General features: G+C 54.4%; 2 protein-coding genes across 8 annotated transcripts; one reads left to right on the plus strand and one right to left on the minus strand.

The window, feature by feature from the left end:
- Positions 1 to 78: 78 nt before the first annotated feature.
- Positions 79 to 11184, minus strand: LRCH4 (leucine rich repeats and calponin homology domain containing 4). Of its 4 annotated transcripts, XM_017679931.3 has the most exons (19): positions 10828 to 11184; positions 7164 to 7308; positions 6903 to 7029; positions 6628 to 6733; positions 4509 to 4645; positions 4250 to 4365; positions 4009 to 4108; positions 3678 to 3768; positions 3512 to 3588; positions 3336 to 3397; positions 3133 to 3246; positions 2945 to 3013; positions 2755 to 2858; positions 2552 to 2635; positions 2237 to 2322; positions 1936 to 2073; positions 1764 to 1841; positions 1384 to 1457; positions 79 to 461 (listed from the first exon to the last, which is right to left on the minus strand). In XM_017679931.3, exons 1-19 carry the CDS (start codon positions 11045 to 11047, stop codon positions 350 to 352), a joined length of 2040 nt encoding a protein of 679 aa, XP_017535420.2. In that variant the 5' UTR covers positions 11048 to 11184; the 3' UTR covers positions 79 to 349. The 4 variants fall into 4 exon arrangements, with proteins under 4 accessions (XP_017535420.2, XP_017535421.2, XP_017535419.2 ...); XM_017679932.3 differs by lacking the exon at positions 1384 to 1457; XM_017679930.3 differs by having other exon boundaries at positions 79 to 1457.
- FBXO24 (F-box protein 24) lies at positions 10230 to 21237 on the plus strand. Of its 4 annotated transcripts, none has more exons than XM_017679933.3 (10): positions 10230 to 10531; positions 13695 to 13793; positions 13888 to 14071; positions 14994 to 15232; positions 15492 to 15726; positions 16407 to 16565; positions 16838 to 16959; positions 17198 to 17329; positions 19359 to 19529; positions 19852 to 21237. In XM_017679933.3, the coding sequence occupies exons 1-10, from the start codon at positions 10514 to 10516 to the stop codon at positions 20212 to 20214; spliced, it is 1722 nt and encodes a 573-aa protein (XP_017535422.3). In that variant the 5' UTR covers positions 10230 to 10513; the 3' UTR covers positions 20215 to 21237. The 4 variants fall into 4 exon arrangements, with proteins under 4 accessions (XP_017535422.3, XP_017535423.3, XP_073071223.1 ...); XM_017679934.3 differs by lacking the exon at positions 10230 to 10531 and adding an exon at positions 11361 to 11593; XM_073215122.1 differs by lacking the exon at positions 10230 to 10531 and adding an exon at positions 13226 to 13379.
- The last annotated feature ends 67 nt before the right edge of the window (positions 21238 to 21304 follow it).

Raw genomic sequence — 21304 nt, forward strand, 5'->3', positions numbered from 1 at the left:
CGATCCCTGCATCCCGCCGCACTGCGTTTGCTCATAGACGCGTGCGCGCGCGCACACACACACACAAGCCAACACACCTGAAGGGCAACCTAGACTTCAGGTTTCTCTTTATTGCACTTGACACAAAATCCGGTGCCGTCTTCCATCCCAGACCCTTGGCGGTACCCAGGGGAAGCCAGGCACCTTGCTGAGCCAGGGCTGCTTCTAACCCCTGGGGCTGGGGGCTGCCCAAAGAACAGGGCCAGGCCCAAGGATGCCCTCACCAGAGTCCTTGCTAAAGAGCAGAGCCCAGGTGGATCTGTCTTCTGCTCCCAGGGTCCCAGCTGGGTCGGGGCCCTGTACCCCGACCTCAACCTCTAAGGCCTTTCCAGCAGTGCGTGGACGACAGCAGCGATGTAGGGAAGACCCCTTCCCGGGGCCCCCTCCTCTTCCAGGATGTGGTGGGGCTGGCACAGGGACTCCTGGGGGAAGGGGCCCAGGTTAAGTTCCCCTTGTCACCTTCTCTCAACTTCCCTGCCCTTGGCAGAGAGCAGGGTGGAGACACCCTAAAGGAGTGTGGGCAAATGGACTGGCCCTTCAAGATGTAGGAGGGGAAGGTCAGGGGCACCCTGGACAAGGCTGGGGGACAAATGAGATGAAGGAAGCTGCCAGCAGGTAACAGAAGAGAGAGAACATAGGGCGCCAAGACTCAGGGGGAGTAGAAACCTGTCACTTCCAGAGGGAAATGCTGGAGTACGCAGGCTGACACATAGAGCCCAAAAGGCACAGCCAGGGTTAGTCCTGGCCACAGCAAGAGCAGACGTCAACACAACACATAGGCGGCACAGTCTGTACAATTTATACATGGAGACAGGGACCCAGCCTGGGCCCCTGCATCTCCTACAAATATAGAGTTCTCTCTACAAAATATAATTTAGCCCCCCCACCAACAGCAGGGTGGGGGGAGGATGCAAGGAGAAGGCTAAGGTCCATCCCTCTGAGGGAGCAGAGGGCAGGCAGGGCCAGGAGAGGAACTGAAGCCACCCTCAGCACAGGAGGCAGCCCAGGTGGGACTATGGGAGGGCAGCCAGAGGCTGGGGCCCAGGGGCAGGGACACCAGAGTGGGGCCTCAGAGGTCAGTGTTTGTGAGTGGGGAGGGGGGGTTCTCTAGTGTCTTTGGTAGGGGCTGAAGGCACCACCGGTGGGGAAGGGGCAGCAGGGGAGTCTTATAAATAGAAACAGGGTGGGGGGAGAAAGTGGGGAAGAGGTGACTTCAGGTCCTAGGAACCCAGGAGCCGAGTGTAGATGACATAGAGCAGCAGCATGAGGGCCACGTAGAAGAGGATGAAGCCGCCCAGACCAGAGGGGAGCCAGAGGGGCGGGGGTGCCCTGCCCCCAACCCACTTCACGGCCTCCATGGTGGTCCACAGCCCCTGGGCGGTGCCCTGGAGGAGATCCGAGGGCGAGCACAGGTCAGCCTGGGAAGGGAGAGTAGGACAGATGGACAGGGACAAAGGACAGACATCAGCGGCAGCAGTACAATCCTTCCCACCCCATCCCTCATGTGCCAAGGCCAGAGCCACACCAACATGCTGAGCGCAGGGAGGGGAGGCATGCAGGGAGGGAGCTGTGCAGGACAGTGGCTTCTGGACAGGCTTCCTTCTGGGAGCAGACCCGTTTGACAGGCCCCGCCATCCATGCAGAGAGCTCAGCTGCACCCAAGATGCCACCACTCTTTAGGGCAGATACCAGACCTGGGCTCCTGAGAACACAACTTCCCATACCTCAGGCACCCCCATTTTTCGACAAGCTTCTAAGAAACTCTCCACATTCTTCTGAGATTTGAGAGCACTGAGTTTTGGCTAGGGGTGGGTAGGGAAGGAAGAAGAGAAACAAGTAAGGGAGAGGCTGTAGTCCCTGTCACATCCCCTCCTCCCACTCTGGGCCCCCACTGACCACAGCAGGGGAGGGCACATGAATGAAGGGCACGGAGCGGGGCCGCAGCTGGTTGGCCAGCTGACAGAGGATGACCCCATTGGCCAGAGCCTCTGGCAGGTCCTCAGGAAGGGGCCGCTGCAGCCGGGACTCTAGGACCTGGGAGGCAGAGGAGAGGGGTCAGGGTCAGCAGGGCACTCCGCCTGCTCCTCCTGTCCTTAGCAGAAGCACCAAGGTGGGCAAAGAGGGTGCCAAGGAAGGCCAAGGACCTGGAGGCCCCATGCTGAGCCCAGGCCGCGCCCACACAGAGCCCCCTTCTTACCTGGCGCAGATGAGCCATCAGCTCCTTCTCATCCAGAACCTGGGGGGCTCGCCGAGGCCTCAAGGCAGAGTCTGGTGAGGAAGGGCCTGGGGAAAAAGGAGGGTATGTAGGCTGTCTCCACTGCCCACTGTCAACTGTAGCCGGGTTGTAGTGTCTGGCTCCCACATCCCGGGCCTCTGTACTTGCGGGATTTTCATCACAAAGGGACAATAGACTAGAAACTCCCAGGCCAGAAGGGAAGACCATAGCCCAGAGTTCAGCACTGGGTGAGCACTGGGTGAGCGCTGGGGACAGGGATGGGGAGATGGGACCCACCTGAGCCACTCTGAGAGGAAGAGCGGAAGAGGAAGCTGTTCGGTCTCTGAATGGAGCCCAGTGGCCGGGGAGCAGGAGCTGCCGCTGGGTGCCAGGGGCAGGTGAGAAAGACATCCCTGAGTCCCCCTCTTCCCTCATGCCACCAGTCCCAACCACCCTCTCACCTACACAGGACCCCATCTGCTTCCCAAAGCTTATCCCACCTGGTCCAGCTATCAGAAGGGGCTCCTGGGCAGTGGAGGCAGGGACGGGAGCTCCCTGCCCCCCAGAAGCCCCCAGCGGGGTGGCACTGGACTTGGGCATACCGCTGAGGAGAGACAGGAAGGGCATTAGAGGGAGGCTTGGGGGGTGCACAGAAGGGGCCTAGGCAGGTGGAGGAGGGAGGACACATACTTGTAGGTGGCCTGAATGGATCCGGCCGCAGCCCCTCCACCTGCAGCCCGGGGCCCCAGCTTCAGAAAACTGGAGTGAAGGAGATGTGGGGTCAGCAGGGCCGGGCTGGAGGGCAGGTAGCTCAGGAGAGTTTGTTTCCACTCCTTTTGGGGCCCACCACCCCGCAGAAGCCCAACCTATGTCCACACCTGTCCTTCCTGGGGGCCCCCCACACTCCACACTGCTGCTGCCTCCGCTCCCGCTCCTGCCACAGCTGCAGGGAGTCCGGGCGCCGCCGCTCCGCCCCTGCGGGCTCCTCCTGCCTGAGAAAGAGGCAGGCAGGTCAGGGGAGAAGAGAGGCCCAAGGTTGAGGGAGTGAAGGGGGCGGGAAGGCTCGGTGGCTCTGCAGTACCTGCTGCTGGGTGCCCTCTCCCCGTCCCCTGCCGCAGGGCTTAATCCTGGTGGTCGCTGCTCCTGAAGAAAGAGCAGCAGGGGGGCTGAAGGCATGTGTCCCCCAAGTCTGCACTGACTCTCCCACCAGTCTACTCTCATGGTGGATGGACATCCAGACAAAGGCTGGAGGCTCACCTCAGCAGCACCTCGCTCTTCATCCTCCCCAGGAACGTGGTTGTCAATGAAGTCAATCTGCTCAGGGTCTCCATCAGCTGGAGTGGTCAGGGCACATCAGCAAGCAGCTGGAGACCTCAGGTGCCTGTCCACTCCCCCAGCCCCCTGGCCCGACCCCACTACTCACTGGAGCCATCGTCCCTCCGCTCCCTGGGGCCCCGAGGCTCCCGGGCCAGCTCTGAGATCCGGAATGAGAGCTCCGAAAATTCATCCGTTGACTGTAAATGCAGGAGTGCAGAGATGGGAGAGCCTCTCCAAAGTGCCAGGGGCCACAGGGTTCAGGGCTTGTGGTCTGCCACTAAGCTACCCCTTCCCCAAGATCCTTGGAGGAGGGGAGGAAGAGGACAGCTAGGGCCGTTGGTCACTCGGAGGTTTGGAGGTTCCAGTTAAACGGTCCCAGCTCAGAGGTTCTTCCCTGGGCTGAGACCTGCAATATTTCTTGGAAAGGAGACCCTTACCTCATTTCCAGACCACCTCTTGCTGCCACTGTCAACACTGTGGAAGCCTGAGTCCAGCCCGCCATCATACTGACGTCCCGGAAATAAGTCCTCAGCGGGGCTGGTGGCAGCCAGAGAGAGCTGGTCAGTCCTGTACCGGGCAGCAACCCCCTCACCCTCCCACCGCAAACCATGGTGTCCCTGATGCCAGGAAGGGGCATTAAGTGCCCAGGGGCTCCCTTCCTTCCCACTTGGGACTTACCAGGGACTGAAACTTGGGGGGCGGGAAGGGGCTAGTTCCCCCAGTGCAGACCCCACATGCTGCCCAGCCTCTGTTGATAAGTACTTGAAGATGTGAAGCTTCCCCTTCAAGCAGACCTAGGTGTAAGAGGCACATGGAGGGGAGTTAGGGAAAGGGGAAGGGGCTCCCCAGATCCAACTTGGCTACTAAAGGACCCACCCCAAAAACTCTTGCCCATTCTCAGCCCTGTGTCCATGGTCCACCCAAGCCCACCCCTCACCTGGGCAGGTGGGCTTTGCAGGGGGTTGCTGTCCAGCAGAATGACCTGCAGGTGCCTGAGGCGGCAGAAGGAGACCGGGATGCGGGAGACACGGTTACAGGAGAAATCCAGGCGGACAAGAGGAAGGTCCCCCAGCTCTGGGGGTGGGTGAGGGAAGAGTCAGGAGCCTGCCCAAGGATGGCAGCCTCATGCTCACTTCCTCTGCCCTCTGCTCTGACCAGCTCAGCAACCTGGGGTCCCACACGACCTCTGCTCTGGCTGGCTAGGGGATGCCCAGAGACGACCTCTCTGCACAAATCTGGCCCACCTTCAGTAAGTCTATCAACTTTAGGCCCTGCCCAGCCCACCTGCTTCCCTCCTTTTCCTGTGTCCTACCCACTCCACACTTCAGCCCACCCTCATTCTCAAGTGGCTATCACAGATCCAAACAAAACTGTGACATCACATTGCTCAAAAACCTTCCATACTTGTGGCTGGGACTGCAGAGGGTGATGAGGCATTGCGATTCCACCCTCATTTCACTAGCTACGCCCTCCCCCTGGGTGAAGCCGTGCTGCCCAAGGGAAAGGGTGCCTTTTTCTTTTTTAAAAAAAATTTTTATTAAGGTATTATTGATATATACTCTTATGAAAGTTTCACATGAAAAAGCAATGCGGTTACTACATTTACCCATATTCTCAAGTCCCCACCCATACCCCAAAGCAGTCACTGTCCATCAGTGTAGTAAGATGCAGTTTGCCTTCTCTGTGCTACACTGTTTTCCCTGTGATCCCCACACTATGTGTACTAAGCATAATACCCCTGAATCTCCTTCTCCCTCCCTCCCCACCCACCCTCCCACACCCCTCCCCTTTGGTAACCACTAGTTGAGAAAGAGTGCCTTTTTCTAACTTCTCCAAAGGCACATCTGGATTAGTGGAGACACAGAATAAAAATCACCATTCCCTGACCCAGCACAGTCAAAGTGTTCATGATCTGGTTCAGCCCACATTTCCCACCTCACTACCCACTCTCATACCACATCCAACAACCCTCTAGCACCTCAGCTGCTGGGCCTTTCCACATGCTCTTTGCTCAGCTGGAAGAATGCCATTTTTCTGTCCCACGCATCTTTCAAGGTTCAGCTCGTGTGGTCTCCCTCCAGGAAATCTTCCCAAACATTAGGGTGGGATTCACTGCTGCTTCCTGTATCCCCCAAGGCATTGGGCTGGGGTCTCTTTTGTGGCCCTGATCAAATGCTTATCTGTACCCCTACTGATTTGGAAAGGAAGAAGGCTGGAGGAGTAGGGGCCCAAAGAAAATTGGTAACCACCAGTCTCCTCTCTGTTGTTCTTTGAAACCAAGGCCAGCATGGCACAGGCCCTTCCTGTCCAGCCTTGCCTCCCTAACTACACCCATGCTTTGATGCAGGCTTCCCTTGGCCTGGGATGCATAAGGAAGGAGAACTCTCCTTCAAAGGCCACTCCTGCTCTGCCTCTGCACAGCCGCATGCCCCCTGACCCCCGCAGCGCTTTAGAAGTCCTGTTCTAGCACTTTCCTCAGCTTGTCTCTCCTCATGAAGCCATTATGTTTTAAGAGTTGGCCCCAAATCTTAGTGACATCACTCATATCTACCTGTTCTTCACCTAAAACACACACACAGAACTGCTGGCTCGATAAAGGGAGGTGTGCCTGCTTTGGAGCAGATGCTATCAAATAATGGGGTGCATCACAATTAGCTCACTAAAATGGGGATGCCTGGGCTTCAGCACAGGACTCCTCTGACTAGAATCTTTGGGGACTAGGCACAGGGTATCATCAGCCTCAGGTGTTTGCAAGTTCCTGCTGAGGCGAGTGGGGACACTGGGTAACCTTTGAAACATGAGATTCTACAGGGTGCCAACACGCTCACCTACTCTCCTTCCTATGCCTTTTTGTGTGTTTGTAAAATAAAGCTAATAATCCATGCCTTGCCAGCCTCAGAGGACTGCTAGTCAAGAGCAAATAAACTTTTTATACAGTGCAAAACCCTGGGCACCTAAGGTATTGTTTTTCTGTGAAGATTCCTCGCCTATGACTTCTCCAAGGTAGATGCACACACATGCACCTGCATACACCCCGAGCTGTTCATTTTTCTCACCATCAGGCAAGGTGTTGAGCTGGTTCCTCCGAACATTGAGATCCCGTAGGGAAGGAAGGCTGCACAGCTCTGCGGGGAGAGACTGCAGCTCATTGCTGCTCACATCCTGGAATCAGGAAAGAAGTAGGGAAGGAGCCACAAGACCAGGAGGGGCAGAACCACCACCTGCCTCTGGCTGTCTCCTTTAGTCATGGCCTTTCCCCTAAAGAGGTCCCTAGAGCCCCAATGCTGCACAGCCCCAACCACCCCCGGTTTGCCCTGTTCCCCATCCTCACAAGCTGCCGCAGGCTTCCCAAGGCGCTGATGTCAGGAGGCAGGGCTCCCAGTTTGTTATTGCTGACAATGAGCACCCGCAAGGGCAGCTGGCAGATGTAGGGTGGCAGGAACGACAGCTGGTTTCGACTGTGGAAGGGACAAAGGCAATGGGCTTGCTCCCCGGGCCTAGCATCCCAGTGTTGCCCTCCTTTCAGGGTCACTCAGGGCACGTGGGGCTGAGAAGGACAACCTTGCACGCTGCCCTTGCCACGCCTCCTTACCTGAGGTTCAGGTAGGTAAGAGCTGTGAGATTCCCCAAGGCTGGGTTCAGGCATCTCAGGCAATTGTGGTAGAGGCTCAGGCCCTCCAGGGACACCAGCTGGCATGCTGCCTCTGGCACCTCGGGGAACCGGTTCCGGGACAGGTCTGGGAAAGTAAGTGTCAGGAGAGAGTTTTGGAAAGGCCCAGCCCTGGACAGGAGAACCCTGTAACTTCCCCAGAGCCAGCTGCCCAGCCTTCTACCTCCCAGTAGACCTAAAGAATCAGGCCTGTAAACCTGGGCTCCCTGGGGACAGAACCAAAGCCTTCTGCAAAGTGAAGCACATTCCAAACATGACCAGAATGCAAACAGAAGGCGAACGCGCTAGGGTCACTGGGACACAGAAGCCCAGACATGGGGGATAAGCCATGAACATCATCTTCAAACATGCAAATGAAGGGCCATCCTGGAAGGATGGCTGGATTCTGTAACCCTTGCTTTTTGTTCCTGTTGTTTTGTGATGCCAAGAGAGGTGCAGGGCAGAGGTGGTAGGAGAGGTTGGTGCTCCAAAGAAAACAAGGTGACAGGGCTGGGAGGCTCAAGGTAAGAGTATGGTCAACCTCTGGGGAGACCACGGAGAAAGCTCATCCCTCCTCAGGGGCCCAATCACCCAACCTCACCCTGCTTCAACACAAGGGAGAAACCAAGGGTCATTACAGCCCGACTCTAGAGTTAAGTAAGGCTCATGACACTGCACAAAGGTTTTTCACCAGCCCCTGGGATCAGTAAGCCAAGTCACAGGATCTCTGAAGTAACAGACTTCCTAGGACGAGGAGGGGAAGGCAAGCCAACCAAACTGGAGGTGGAAACTAGAAATCCCCAAATCCCTCCCATCTCAGTACACCTTCTTCAGGGCTGGCCTCCTTCCCACCCTCTTCCAGGCCCACAGCCCTCCTCTACGCCCTCTCTTACTGACCCAGACTTCAGACGATCATGTCTTTTGTCTGTGCTGTGGGCATGAGTGAGGAGTGGAGAGGGCGGAAAGGAGGGTAGACTCTATTACCACCCCCTTATCTCAAGCAGTGGCTTGCTATTCTAAGGCAAGGAGTCAGGCATTGGGGTTCCCACCAATGTGGGGAAACCGATTAGACCTCTACCAGCCCCGGTTTCTGTTTCCTCTGCTTAGCCTGTAGTGGCAGGGGCCCAGGGCCTGCTGGGGGGAAGTCCCAGGCAACAGAACTAGGGGAAGCATCTTAGATACCACCCCCACCCACAGAAAGAGGTGAGCAAAAGCCGGGGTGATGGGAAGCTGGGGTATACCCCCAAGAAAACGAGTCTTGTGACAGGAAATGAAGTAGAAACAATCTGTCATTCCTAGATCTGGTGGGACCACCCACGGTGGATGACAGCCTGATGCCCAGCAATCATTCTCTCTCCCTCTCTGCAGCAGCGAGGATGCACACAGATAGAAGACCCGTCCTGGGAGAAGGGAGAAGCCAGTTCCAGAGGGAATGGGAGGATCAGATGTGGCTCTCCTCTCACCCTCCCTCCACCTGCCTGCTTTCCACAAGGCCACACATGAGTGTACATGCCTGTGGATGAAGGGGGTGGAGGACAAGTTATCAGGGGTAAGCAACTGGTGGGGCCAAAAACTAGGAGTGGAAGGGAGCCCAGGCTGGAGGAGGCAGGGCACAGGAGGAACAGGATGTGGTCTGTGAGAACAAGCCGACACTTCTCCTTTGCGAAAGCAGCCCCTCCCCCTCTCGGGATCCATCCTACTTTTCGGGGGGCGGGGGGGCAGCCCACGGACCAGAGCCTAACGGATATCAGGGACCTGTGCCATCAGAAACATGCAAGGAAGATGAAGGTTCAGAAAAAGCTGGGAAAGCAGAAAGAGTTTATCACGATTCAGGCAGCAGAGCACTGAAGCTCTTAGTCTGGACTGGAGAGCAAGGAGGCATGGAGAGCAGGGTATGGGCAACACTGTGTTTCTGTGACTTCCCCTTTCTGCCTCAAGTTATAAGCACCCTCCTTGCAGAGGGGAGGACACAGGAGAGTTTTGAATAAAGATCCCACCTGGCCTAGAACCTGGGCCCTGAAAGGACTGAGGATTCCTGTGTGGAGGGCAGGGCAGAGAGGGATTCTACAGAAGCTGGGATTTTCCCGCCTCACCACACAAATTCATTTGCAGTACTGACTGCACCCTGAGCCGGAATGCTGGGGGAGGAGGAAAGGGGGTAAGAGCTGGGAGGGGCCAGGGAGTTCTTAGTTTTCCCCAGGAGTCCACTCAGAGACAGAGCCTTAAGGAAGTAAAGAATAACATTTGGTCTTTGTTAGAAGACAAGCAAGGGGGAGGAAAAAGGGAACAGACTGTGAGTGTCACACAGCTGCTAAGGTCAATCTGGAGAATGGGGGAAGGGCAGCTGGGGGAGACTGAGAGGGATAGGAATGGCTCCCGGGCTCACCCATTCCCTGGACCCAGTGACTGCATCGTGGGCAAGTTAGTTTACCCAGCAACCCAAGGAAAGTGGAGAGGTTTCAACTGGTTCTCCCCAGAAGAGTGGGGTAAAGAGTATCTGTGCCCACTTGAGAGTTAACAGGTGAAAAGGCACCTGCTAAGGAAGACACCAGTTCCAGTACCCTCAGACGAACAACCCCAGGCCCCATATCCCACCCTGGGCTAGGCTGGGGTGGAGCTTCGGGAATGCAGTCCTCCTCCCCTCTGCCAATCTCCACCCCCCAGCTGCCAGCCCAAGGTCATAGGTTGTTGCTTCCAGAGCAGCTGAGGCCTGACTCACCTGTTATAGTAGAGTCCTGCACACCCTACCATCAAGAGACACCAGGGTGGAGGCATGATTAGCGGGACCTTGTGGGTGGGGGAGTGGAAGGACTGTGGGAGACAGTCTCTAGCTTCCCAGCACTCCTAGCTAGGAGATAAAATGTCCTTTCTTTCAGCAACTGCCTCAAGTCCCTCCCCCTAAGAAAAGCAAAAACTGAAAGGGTAATTCTAGGGTCTTCGTGAGATCACAGGCTCATAGTGACCTTACACACGCAGGAGGGAGGAGGAGTCTCAGATAAGGGGGTCAGGGATAAAAAGCGGAAGAGCTGGGGAGAAAGAGTTCGGGAGGTTTGTTTCTTTCCTGTAGGATGGCTGGGTGAACAGTAGACAGGGCCAGCGACCTCAGGGGGCGGGACTACAAAGTAAGCAAAAACATCACGTCGTTAAGGGTAAATCCATGGGAACGGGGGGAGCCTGGGGCTGCTCGGATCGCGGTGGAACGTGGTAAACGGTTGGAGACAAAGTGGAGGAAGAAAAAGGAGTCCTCAGGACGACTGCTTTTTGGACGGGTCAGAACTGAGGTTGAAGAGGTCATGCAAATAGCCAACCAGGTGAGGGGCGGGACCATTCTACAGGTAGGCAGATATGCAAATAAAGCGCAGGGAGGTGAAACTGACCACGCTCGGCCTGGGACGCTGGGCTTTCCGTTTAAAAGAGAAATGTGTTCTCAGTTTAGCAGTTCTCAAAGTGAGGAGTGGGTGGCAGCACGCTTATGTAAAAGTGGAGAGTCGAGAACCCCGACCGCCAGGTGAAGGGGCGGGCCACACTCCCCGGCCTGGGAGAAACAAGCTGGGGGCGGGGACATGCAAATTAGGCCCCGGCCGGGCTCAGGGCCGGGTGCACTCACCAGCCTGGGTGATGTCTGACAGGTCGTAGCTGCGGGCCGCGCCCCGGGGGAAGTGCTTCAAGCGCCGGTTAGACAAGTTCAGGGTCCCGGTGGCCACGGCCTCCTCTAGGGCCCGCTCTGCACTACGGCTCCCGGGCAAACCTGGAGACCCAGGAACAGAGATCGTGGCCGCTGCCTCCTCAACTCCGGCGGCGAGGGGGGCCGCTACCGCCGCCGCCATCCGCTCCTGGCGGCTCCTGCTTTCTGACTGACGAGGCCGGCCGTCCCTCCTTGCCCCTCCCCCTCCTTGGAGCCGCCGTAGTCGCTTTAAGGAGGAGGAAGCGAGCGCAGGGACCTTGCAGACCAATCGGGGTCCCTAGAAGCGTCGGAAGTGGCTAATCAGAACCCTCCGCGGGGGTGGAGACTCCGACCCAGCGGAGAGACAGGGAAAGGGAGGGGCACTACGTTGGAGAGCTAGCCAACGGCCGACCCGCCCCGCGCAGCCGCATCCAATCGCAATGCTTAGGGCTGGAGATGGAGCCAATCAGGTCAAAGAAGGAGGCGGGGCTCCAGCAGTTGACTAGAAGTGATAGCGGCGGAGAGCGCGCAAGCCTGTGGCGGGCTCTCGTCCAATGAAGACCAATCGCAAGCCAGATACAGGCGAGTGACTGTCAAGAAGACCAATTAAATCTCCAGAAGGAATCTGGCCCGGCCTCGTCTCTGAGGGACAGTTCCCCCTACCAATAGTGGAGGTGACGAGGCGGTCCCTTCGCTGAGGAGGAGGCGGGTGAGCTAGAACTTTTGAGACTGAAATAAAGAACGTGGAGCCGACTGGGAGCAATACGGGGGTTAGAATGGCGAGTGCGAACTGGACGAGTTAGGGAGGAAGCCAGCACTGAGGGAGTGAGGGACGCCGAAAGGTGTAAGGCGACACTTGAGGCCAGTGTGCCGGAAGTCGTTGCGCCGAAGGGACCGTGAAAGCCACTCCGGCTGCGGGGGCTGAGGCCTTGCGACCGTCTGCGGAGTCCCGGCGGTCAGGGGGGCTTCCCAGAGACGAGATGCTGCGCTCTGCTCTTGGAGGGAGGGTTTTAGGAGACCGGGGAGAGCTGCCGCCCGGCCTGCCAGCCTGACCAGGGAAGCGCACCTAGGCAGGAAATGTGATGAGAGGACCTGGGGTTTAGTCTAGATGTCCATCTGGAAGACCTCCGTTGTACAGATGAGGAGACTGAGGCGAAGGGAAGTTGGTGCGTTGGCCAGAGCGAACAGCAAGTTACTGACAGTTTGCACTGGAAGCCAGGTGGCCCACCTCACCCGCTTTTACAGTGGACTCTTGTTTGCACCCTCTTTTTCTCCCAGGGTGCAATGGAGTGGATAAAGGGGACCCCCATACAAGAGGAAGATAACGATTCTTGCCTGCTGAGATCTTAACATCCTTTTAGATGGCAAAATATTATCAGTCTATTTAATACCTTGATAGTTGCCTAACCACAAATAACTGAAGGCTGTTTCTCATAAGGCACATCTCAGATGTTGGTACTCCTAAACATTTATTGAATTATTACAATTCCATCCTAGGAGTCCCAGACTAGCTGTTTACTTGTCACCATGAATAAGGGGTTTGATTGGATGTTTGACAGTCTCATAGCTGGCACAGTAAAAGCATGAAAGTGTGATACTGCAGAGCTGAGGGCTGGTTGTCCGGGACTGGATTTCCCAGCTACTGCATAGGTGTGTCTATAGATCCTGTGCCCCTGCCTGGACATACACAACCTCAACTCCTGTGTCTCACATATGTCAGCCTCCCTCCCCCCATAAAGCTAAAGTAGTACCTTAGACTCTGGAAAACATCCAAAGCCTTCAGAGTATCTATCTATCCCTTTCTTCCACTGTATTAGATTGTCCATACATGCATTGTTGTTACTGTTCCAGGAAATCTGCTTTGGGATGTGTTTTATGAGACTTTATAAAGAGTTTGTGCTGAATTGTTCCCATTTTCATCCAGTGTGTGTATGCTTTCATGAGATAAATGATTAGCAGGGTCACTTTCCCCGCCTCACCTATGAAACTGAATTTATACTTTTCTTTTTCTGAGTTTATACTCTTGAGCTACTAATCCCCCAGAGGCCCTAGCCTGCTGAGATATGAAGGATTCACTAGTGTTTGTACATACAGAGTTAGTGCTAAAAGGACCTCAAGCAGGAAAACCTGAAAGTAAAGTCCTCATCTACCAGTGTTCACAATTAATTTCTCCTGTAAAATGCATATCCATCCCATGAGCCATTGAGTGACTAGAACTGAGCTAGAACCCAGTAGCTGTGTGAGAGAAAATCTCAGGCAAGGTTGAGGAGGAAAATAGGTCACAGTGGCTGGGCAGTGAGGTCACAGAGAGGTTTGTCTGTCCCAGACTCCATGGGGGAGGGGCTAGGAGGCAGAGGGGCCCTAGAGGTCCCCCAAGCCCAGGCAGGGGACATGGTGTGGGAAAAGCAGCAGGGCCAGGGGCCAGGGAGCTGAGTACTGGGCACCAAGGAGGCCAGAGAGATGAGGACATGAGCAGGGAGGGGGCAGTCAGGATGGTAAGGAGAAGCCAGAGATGGAAGCTGCAAAGATTCCCTAGGCTGTGCAGATAGGAGGAGCTCAGGGGGAGGGGGAACCAGGAAAGAGAAGGGCAGGAAGATGGCAGCAAGTGTTTGGGGGAGAGATGATTTGAAGAAGTTGGACCAAGCAACACGGCAGACCCAGGGAGGGGTGACACATGGACTTAGAAGGATTTGACAGCACAGAGGTGGAAGTCAGAGTTATGAGCCCTCAAGACAGTAATGAAAGGCTGTAAGAAGGGAAAGAGGCATGGCTCTCATGGAACACCTGTGCTCCCCTTTCTCCCTGGGTAGATGAAGCGGAGCTGCCCTTCATGTGGCCCAGAGCCTGGGGGTGAAGAGAAGAAGGGGAGAGGGAACCCTATTTCTGTTCAGTTGTTCCCCCCAGAGCTGGTGAGTCCTTGCAGCAGGGGAGGTAATAATAAAGGGGGCCGGATCACTGGGCACACCTGTCAGTGACCCCTACTTCCTCCCTCCTGCCCCCCAGGTGGAGCATATCATCTCATTCCTCCCAGTCAGAGATGTAGTCGCTCTAGGGCAGACCTGCCACTACTTCCGCAAAGTGTGTGATGCTGAGAGCGTGTGGAGACGCATCTGTCACAGGCTCAATCCTCGTCTACGGGAGCAGAGTTCTGGGGTCCGGCCCTGGAAGAGAGCTGCCATTCTTAACTGTACATCTTCCCCAGAACCTCCAGTTCTCTTTGTCTCTGGTGCTATCTTATTCTGGCCTCCTTCTTGCTCCATAAAGTTGCCTCAGCATTCCCAGCCAAACTCCCAGAGCCCCTGTCTGGAAGGCACTTGTTAACAATGCAAACATATGCCATCAAGCACGTCAAGGCTCCATAGACATCTCACCCAGAGCTCCCATTACCAGCATCCCTACCAAACTCTCTTCCAAATCTCATCCTTGAGACATCCTCCACCTCCCACACCTGCAGTTTTCCTTCCTTTAAACCAGGGTTTCTCAACTTTGTCACTGTTGACATTTTAGGCCAAATAGTTATTTGAATTGGGAGGCTGTCCTGTGTGCAGTAGGGTGTTAGCAGCATCCCCAGCCTCTGCCCATGAGATGCCAGTAGCCCCTCCCCCAGCTGTGACAGTGTCCCCTGAAGGACAAAATCCCAGGTTGTGAACCTTGCTCTAACCCCCATCCTGTGCCAGCAAGCCCCTATCCAATTACTTCATCTTCCACACTGGAGGTGGAGATACAGATAGCAGATCCAGAGCTAGATGACAGGGGTTACTGGCTTTTCTCAGTCATTCCTTTTCACTCTTCTTTCTGCTTGTTTTCTATATTCTTATATTCCCTTGAAGTGTCTGATGCAAGGTTGAACCAAAGAACTGCTCACTTAGAAGCAAGTGTCTGGCCCTGGGCTGAGGTGGGGTAGAGAACTGAAGTCCAGACTTGGGGCATAATTAAGCATGTCTTCTAAGCTTTCCATATGTCCTTTGGAAGGCATCTGCTCCCTAGTCCTGGGGATAGAGAGAAGCTAAATACCAGGGTATCTGAGAAATGCAGTTTTCACAAGCTCTGATTCACCACCCTTGTGTCAGCCTGGCTCCTTGAACTTTCCATCTCCTTCCTTTATCCAGACACGAAGGGCCTGTATTTCCAGGCATTTAGGGGTCGCCGCCGCTGTCTCAGCAAGAGTGTAGCCCCCCTGCTAGCTCATGGCTACCGCCGCGTTTTGCCCACCAAGGACCACGTCTTCATTCTTGACTATGCAGGAACTCTCTTCTTCCTCAAAAATGCCTTGGTCTCCTCTACCCTTGGCCAAATCCAGTGGAAGCAGGCCTGCCGCTATGTTGTGTTGTGCCGTGGAGTCAAGGATGTAAGTAGCAGAGCCATAGCAGCCGAAAGCCCACCCCTTCTCTGGAGACCCAGGGCCCACCCCAGTCCTAAGGGTCTGGGGTGTCCTAAGGGTTAGGTGGTGTCCTAAGGATGGCAGCCCTCCCATACCAGGAACTGGAAAACAAGGCCTTATTTCCCCACACTGGACCTAAGTATCTCATGTCCCACTCCAGGATCCAGTTGGCCCAGCCTCATCCCACTCTAGACCTAGATTCAGACACCTTCATCTTTCCCTACAGTTTGCCTCGGACCCAAGATGTGACACGGTTTACCGCAAATACCTCTATGTGTTGGCCATGCGGGAGCAGCCTGGAGCGGTAGGCACCAGCAGCAGCCAGGCCTGTGACTGTGTCGAGGTCTATCTGCAGTCCAGTGGACAGCGGGTCTTCAAGATGACCTTCCACCACTCCATGAGGTTCAAACAGATTGTGCTCGTTGGCCAGGAGACCCAGCGTGCTCTACTGCTGCTCACAGGTGTGGCCTTGAGCAGTGGTTTGCAAACTGTTTCCCACAGGCTCTTGCTGCAGGGGAAGCTCGGGGAAGCCTTGCACATGGGGCTCTGCATGACACCTCATTCTGCTCTCTGATCAAATAGCTCTGCTCTTGTCTGTCTCCTAGCCTAGGATTCCACACATTTCATATGAATAAAGGGTCCAGCCATAAAATAGTTGGAAACCACTGTTCTAGAGAAAGCCTGGTTTTTAAAATTCTAGCCTCTCCATCCTCCATGCCAGGCACCTCACTTTATACCCCCAACTGTCCCCCTGCCCCGCTTTCTCAGTGTCCCCTATATTTAACCACATTCCCAAGCCTGAGAACTTCTGCTCTTCTTAATGCTAAGCAGGGCCCTGAATCCCCCAGACATCATTCTTCCTAACACTCAAATTGAATTCTGCCAAGTCTAACTTCTGGTTTTTCTGCTCCTCTCTCATGCTGAAGGACTTTCCTGATTTCTTCCGGGGGGCAAGGGTCTGGGGTCTGGGGAATGAACTTGCAGCCACTCTTCCCCTATTTCATCTCTACCCTTTTTCTTCCAGCCCCACTCTGGGGCAGGAAATGTTTCATCCCATAGGCTTAGAGAGTCTATTGGGAAGTTAATGCGGCCATTAGAGGGTCCCTCCCCCACATAACTGTCTGCTTCTCCCCACTCCCAGAGGAAGGAAAGATCTACTCTTTGGTAGTGAATGAAACCCAGCTGGACCAGCCACACTCCTACACAGTCCAGCTGGCCCTGAGGAAAATGTCCTGCTGCATGCCTCACCTGCGGGTGGCCTGCATGGCTTCCAACCAGAGCAGTACCCTGTACATCACGGGTGAGAACCATCTCCCTTCTGCAGCAGACCCCAGCCCTAGATGTACCTCCTAGATGTGGACACCCCTTTATCATTACTCCAGCTCTGTGGTGGACCCCTTTGACCATCCCAGGGAAAAGATGAGTTTCAGTTTAGGTTCCCAGACATCCTGTCTGGTGAATTGCTAGTGGGTGTGTGATTCCCCAGATCTTGCAGCTTTCATTCCAGGCGGGGCCTTATCCCTAGGTAATGGGAGCCCAAAGCTGCTGAGCTGAGGGCTCCCAACCCCCCAGACCAGGGGGGAGTGTATTTTGAGGTGCATACCCCGGGGGTGTATCGTGATCTCTTTGGGACCCTTCAAGCCTTTGACCCCCTGGATCAGCAAATGCCGGTTGCTCTCTCGCTGCCTGCCAAGGTAGGATCCTGGAAGAAAGGGGCAGACCAGAGCGGGAGGCTAGGGACTGAAAGGCCAAAAATATGGGCAGAAACCAAATGATCAGGGAAGGACAGGGGACTCAGAGGGAGGGGTGATGTAGAGGGCAAGGCCAAAGAAATCAGCTGGGAATGGCAGGTTTGCAGTTGGGAGATTTGGAGCCCAGACGTGCTCTGGAGGGAACTGAATGTCTACCTCTCTGTTTTATCTTACCTCCTAGATCCTTTTCTGTGCTCTTGGCTACAATCACCTTGGCCTGGTAGATGAATTTGGCCGAATCTTTATGCAAGGAAATAACAGATATGGGCAGCTGGGAACAGGGGACAAAATGGACCGAGGGGAACCCACACAAGTGAGATTGTTTCCCAGCAATGCTTATCCTAACCCCTTCCTCCAGTTCCATATCCCCTGGATCTCCACTTTTCTGCTTTCCTTAGATTCCACTCCCTACTCCCTGGCAAATTTAAGGCAACCAAATGTAACGTCTGTGTAACCGCTGCATGGCTTACCCAGCTTGGCACTGTGAGGTCTATTCTTTGCAGTGCAGTAGGGATTTAGTGAAGTGGGGAGACCTGGTGGGCTGCAGTAACTAGAACAGGTGATAAGTATGCAGAGCCTAGGAGATTAGACAGGATTCAGATGGGTATAGGGAAGGGCAGTCTGTGTAATGAGATAAGGACAAAGCTTGCATATACCTGGAACAGTGAAAAGACTGACCTAAAGCAGAGGGAGCTTTGGAAATTGGTATAGGTGGGTGTGAACCTGGAAAGGTAGAAATCTGGGAAAGAGTCCTCAGGGATTCTGAGAAGGTACCTCCAGGGGTGACTGCAAACAGGTCATCTGTCCATGGTGCACAAGAGGCCACCAAGAATGAGAAACCCACTGGGAGGCTGTTGAGTGATGGCAGCACTTGAGACAAGGGCCTGGATGCTGTACAGTGGCAGCAAGAATGGAAAGGAATGGCTACATGAGATGTTTTGAAAGAAAATAAACAGGTTCTGAAAACAGATTGGATGTGTGAGGAAAGGGGTGTAGGTCAAAGGTGGCTCTGGCAATACATCCTTTAAAGAAAGGTGGTATCACCAACCAACAAAAGTTTAAGTTGGAAAGGGATGCAGGTTTGAGGAAACAGGAAGAGTCCAAATTAGATCCCAGGTTGAAACAAGGTTGAAATGACAAAAGTAGAGATAAAGGAGAAAACTGGAAATAAGGCGAGGGAATGAAAAAATTGTCTGAGACAGGAGGCACACCCTCGAATGTCAAATCCCAGGAGCCACAGGGCACAGAAAGTTTCAAACAGGAGGGTTTCATTCATGGTAACAGAGTGATAATGTAAGACCATACTTACATAGAAAGATGGTCATGCCAAATTTTTAGGTGAAAAAAAATGATTAAGTGGTTTACATAGTAAGATTCCATTTTAGTTTGAAAATCTACAATTTGTATATACATATTTGTATAGGCAGCAGTGAAGAAGAATATCCAGCAAGGTGTTAATAGGTGGTGGGATTTCCATTGATTTTTAAATTAATTTTTGCCTCCCAATATTTTATGATTTTTCTAATGATCATAAATTGCTTATCTCTGTCTCCAAAATGAAAGCCCTCACAATCTCAGAAGGAAGCATGCGGGAGAGGCAGCTGAAAGGTCAAGTGCATTTGGAGAGAACATGTCAGTAGCACAGTAGGAAGAGAAGGGACATCACAGGATGGTTCAGGAAAGATTGGTTGTGGTGAGAACAAGAATGTGGGCAGCCTCATACTGGTCACATAACCAGTTCTGCCGCCTAAAAGAGAAACATCAGCAGGAATCATACTGAAATGTTTCTTCAAAATAGAGTGGTCATTTTAGAAAACAGCAATATGACAAGTTGACAGTGCTGCAGAGGGAAGGGAGAAGAAAGTGGCAGGAAAGTCCTTCCTGGGGGCTAACCAGGACTTGCACGGGGAGGGGCAGTCTTTCACCTTTGGGGAGAGGAAGAACAGTCCTGGTCCTGAGACTGGAAGGCAGGATGAGGGAATGGACTGGCACTGGCCCACATAGTGAGTGTGACTAGTCAGTAGCAGGCCTGCCTTAGGCAAGGAGCTGTTTTCTGGGGAGCAAAGATGAGCAACCAACAGAAGTGCCAGAGCCCATGTGGTCAGACTGCAATTGCCAGAGGATCAAGGGGTGAGAGACCTCTGCCCAGCTACATTCAGGAGGGTGGACCCCCTTGGGGAGGGGAGGGGACTCTGGGCCCCACTTCTCCTAGTTTGCCAAGATTCTGCCTTGAGCCTTCTTATAGCCCTTCTTTGCCCTGAGCCTTCCTATAGCCCTTCTTTGCCCTGAGCCCCCAGTCCCTTGGTGTTAGCTCCCTTAGGGACCCTGGCCTGTGTCCTCAGGTACATTATCTACAACGCCCCATTGCCCTGTGGTGTGGCCTCAACCATTCCCTGGTGTTGAGTCAGGGTTCGGACTTCAGCAAGGAGCTTCTGGGCTGCGGTTGTGGGGCTGGAGGCCGCCTCCCTGGCTGGCCTAAGGGGAGTGCCTCCTTCGTCAAGCTCCACATCAAGGTCAGAGCAGGATCAGGCAAGAGGGCAACCAGGGAGGGCAGGCACAATAGAGCCAGCTAGCCCAGCGGACTCTAGCTGGGGCTCCTGCAGGGTCCCAAGGCCCCAGCACCACCCACCTCCCTTTCTGGCCATACACCAAGGCTTCTGGCTCTCTCCCTTAGCCCCTGCTGACCCTCTCTGACCTCACACAACCCCATGTCTCAGCCTGCCCTAGTTCACTTGCTGGCTCAGGGCTGGTATGAGAGGGAGGAACACAAAAGCTGGGGCTCCCTGGAACCCCACAATAAAGGCCCCCCTTCATCACACCCTTCTCTCCTCCAAGGTCCCTTTGTGTGCCTGCTCCCTCTGCTCTACCAGAGAGTGCCTCTACATGTTGTCTAGCCATGACATCGAGCACCACCCAGCTTATCGGGACCTACCAGCCAGCAGGGTGGTGGGGACCTCTGAGCCCAGCCTGGAGGCCGGAGCACCCCAGGACCCTCGGGGGGTAGCCTGGGCCTATGAAGAATACCTCAGCCAGATCCACAGTTGCTCCACATTGCAGGACCGCATGGAGAAGATGAAGGAGATCGTGGGCTGGATGCCCTTGATGGCCACACAGAAGGATTTTTTCTGGGAGGCCCTGGATATGCTGCAGAGTGCTGCTGAAGGGGTTGGCCTGGGCCCCCCAGCCCCTGAGAGCTGACCCCCCTCTCCTGGTCTCCACCCTGGAGGGAGAGTCTGGCCCTGGACCAGGGGCTAAGGAGAGTGGAGTGGGTGTAAGGAGAGGGGTATACAGCAGGGGGGCCTTCTAGACATGACAGGGTGTTTTGTAAAATGTTCAGGGGCTACCCAAGAGCTAACCTGACTATCATGGACAAGAGATTTGATGGACAAATAGAATAAAAGGCTGAAGTGAGGCCTGGTTTGGAACCCTGGGGCCTGGGAGAAAAACTGGGCTGGGGGTGGGGGCCCGATGCCTGGCCAGAGGGGAGCACAAACAGGCAGCAGAACAGTAGTGGCTGGAGATTCAGTGCTGCAGAGCTGACAGCACCTGAGGCCTTCTGCTTGTTTCCCCTCCCTCTCCCAGGATGAGCCCAGCCTTGTAGACCTGTGAGTCCTGGGCCCATCTTCTGGAACATCTCAGTCAACATGTGCTACTGGGTGCCTCCACTTGGACCTTCTGTCTGCCATGCTTATACCCATCCTAGGGAAGCCGCTTCCTCTAATTTCAGAAACTTCTCACCCATTTCTTTTCATCCCTGTGAAGTCAACCCCCTTTCTTCCTGTTTACCTCAAATGCTGTCCTTTTCCCTTACTTTCTACTCCATCTTCTTCTTTTTTGACAAGGGAGACACTCCCTTTATCCACATATTAGGTCTTGCTACCCCACTCCTGTGCCTCCAAATATTCGGGAGAGAAAAATGAGAGAACAGAGTTCTTTCTCCTTAGCTTAGTCTTGTTGGGGATGGAAAGAAGACAGTAGAAATTTGAAGTGGAAAATAAGCTGGAGCAGGGAGTGGTCAGGAAGGGGGTGAGTGATTAGAGGTTGGGAGTCCAAGAAAGGACATCCTCTGGGTGCTGAGGAAGCAGGAATGGGGAGGATCATGGGTGGGCTGGAGAATCCTCAGGAAGGACCAGAGGCTGTTTTCAGGATGCTCAGGTACTGGACAGAGCAGGTTTCCAGATGACGTTACTTGATGCCTGGATCATGGCTGAGAGCCTGATGCTCCCTCTGCCCCTCCTTGCTCCACCCTCTACTTAGGTCAATATTTATGTGTCCTGGACCTAGAGAG

The sequence above is a fragment of the Manis javanica genome, chromosome 10 (assembly GCF_040802235.1).
Source record: "Manis javanica isolate MJ-LG chromosome 10, MJ_LKY, whole genome shotgun sequence".
In the NCBI taxonomy this organism is placed as follows: Eukaryota; Metazoa; Chordata; class Mammalia; order Pholidota; family Manidae; genus Manis; species Manis javanica.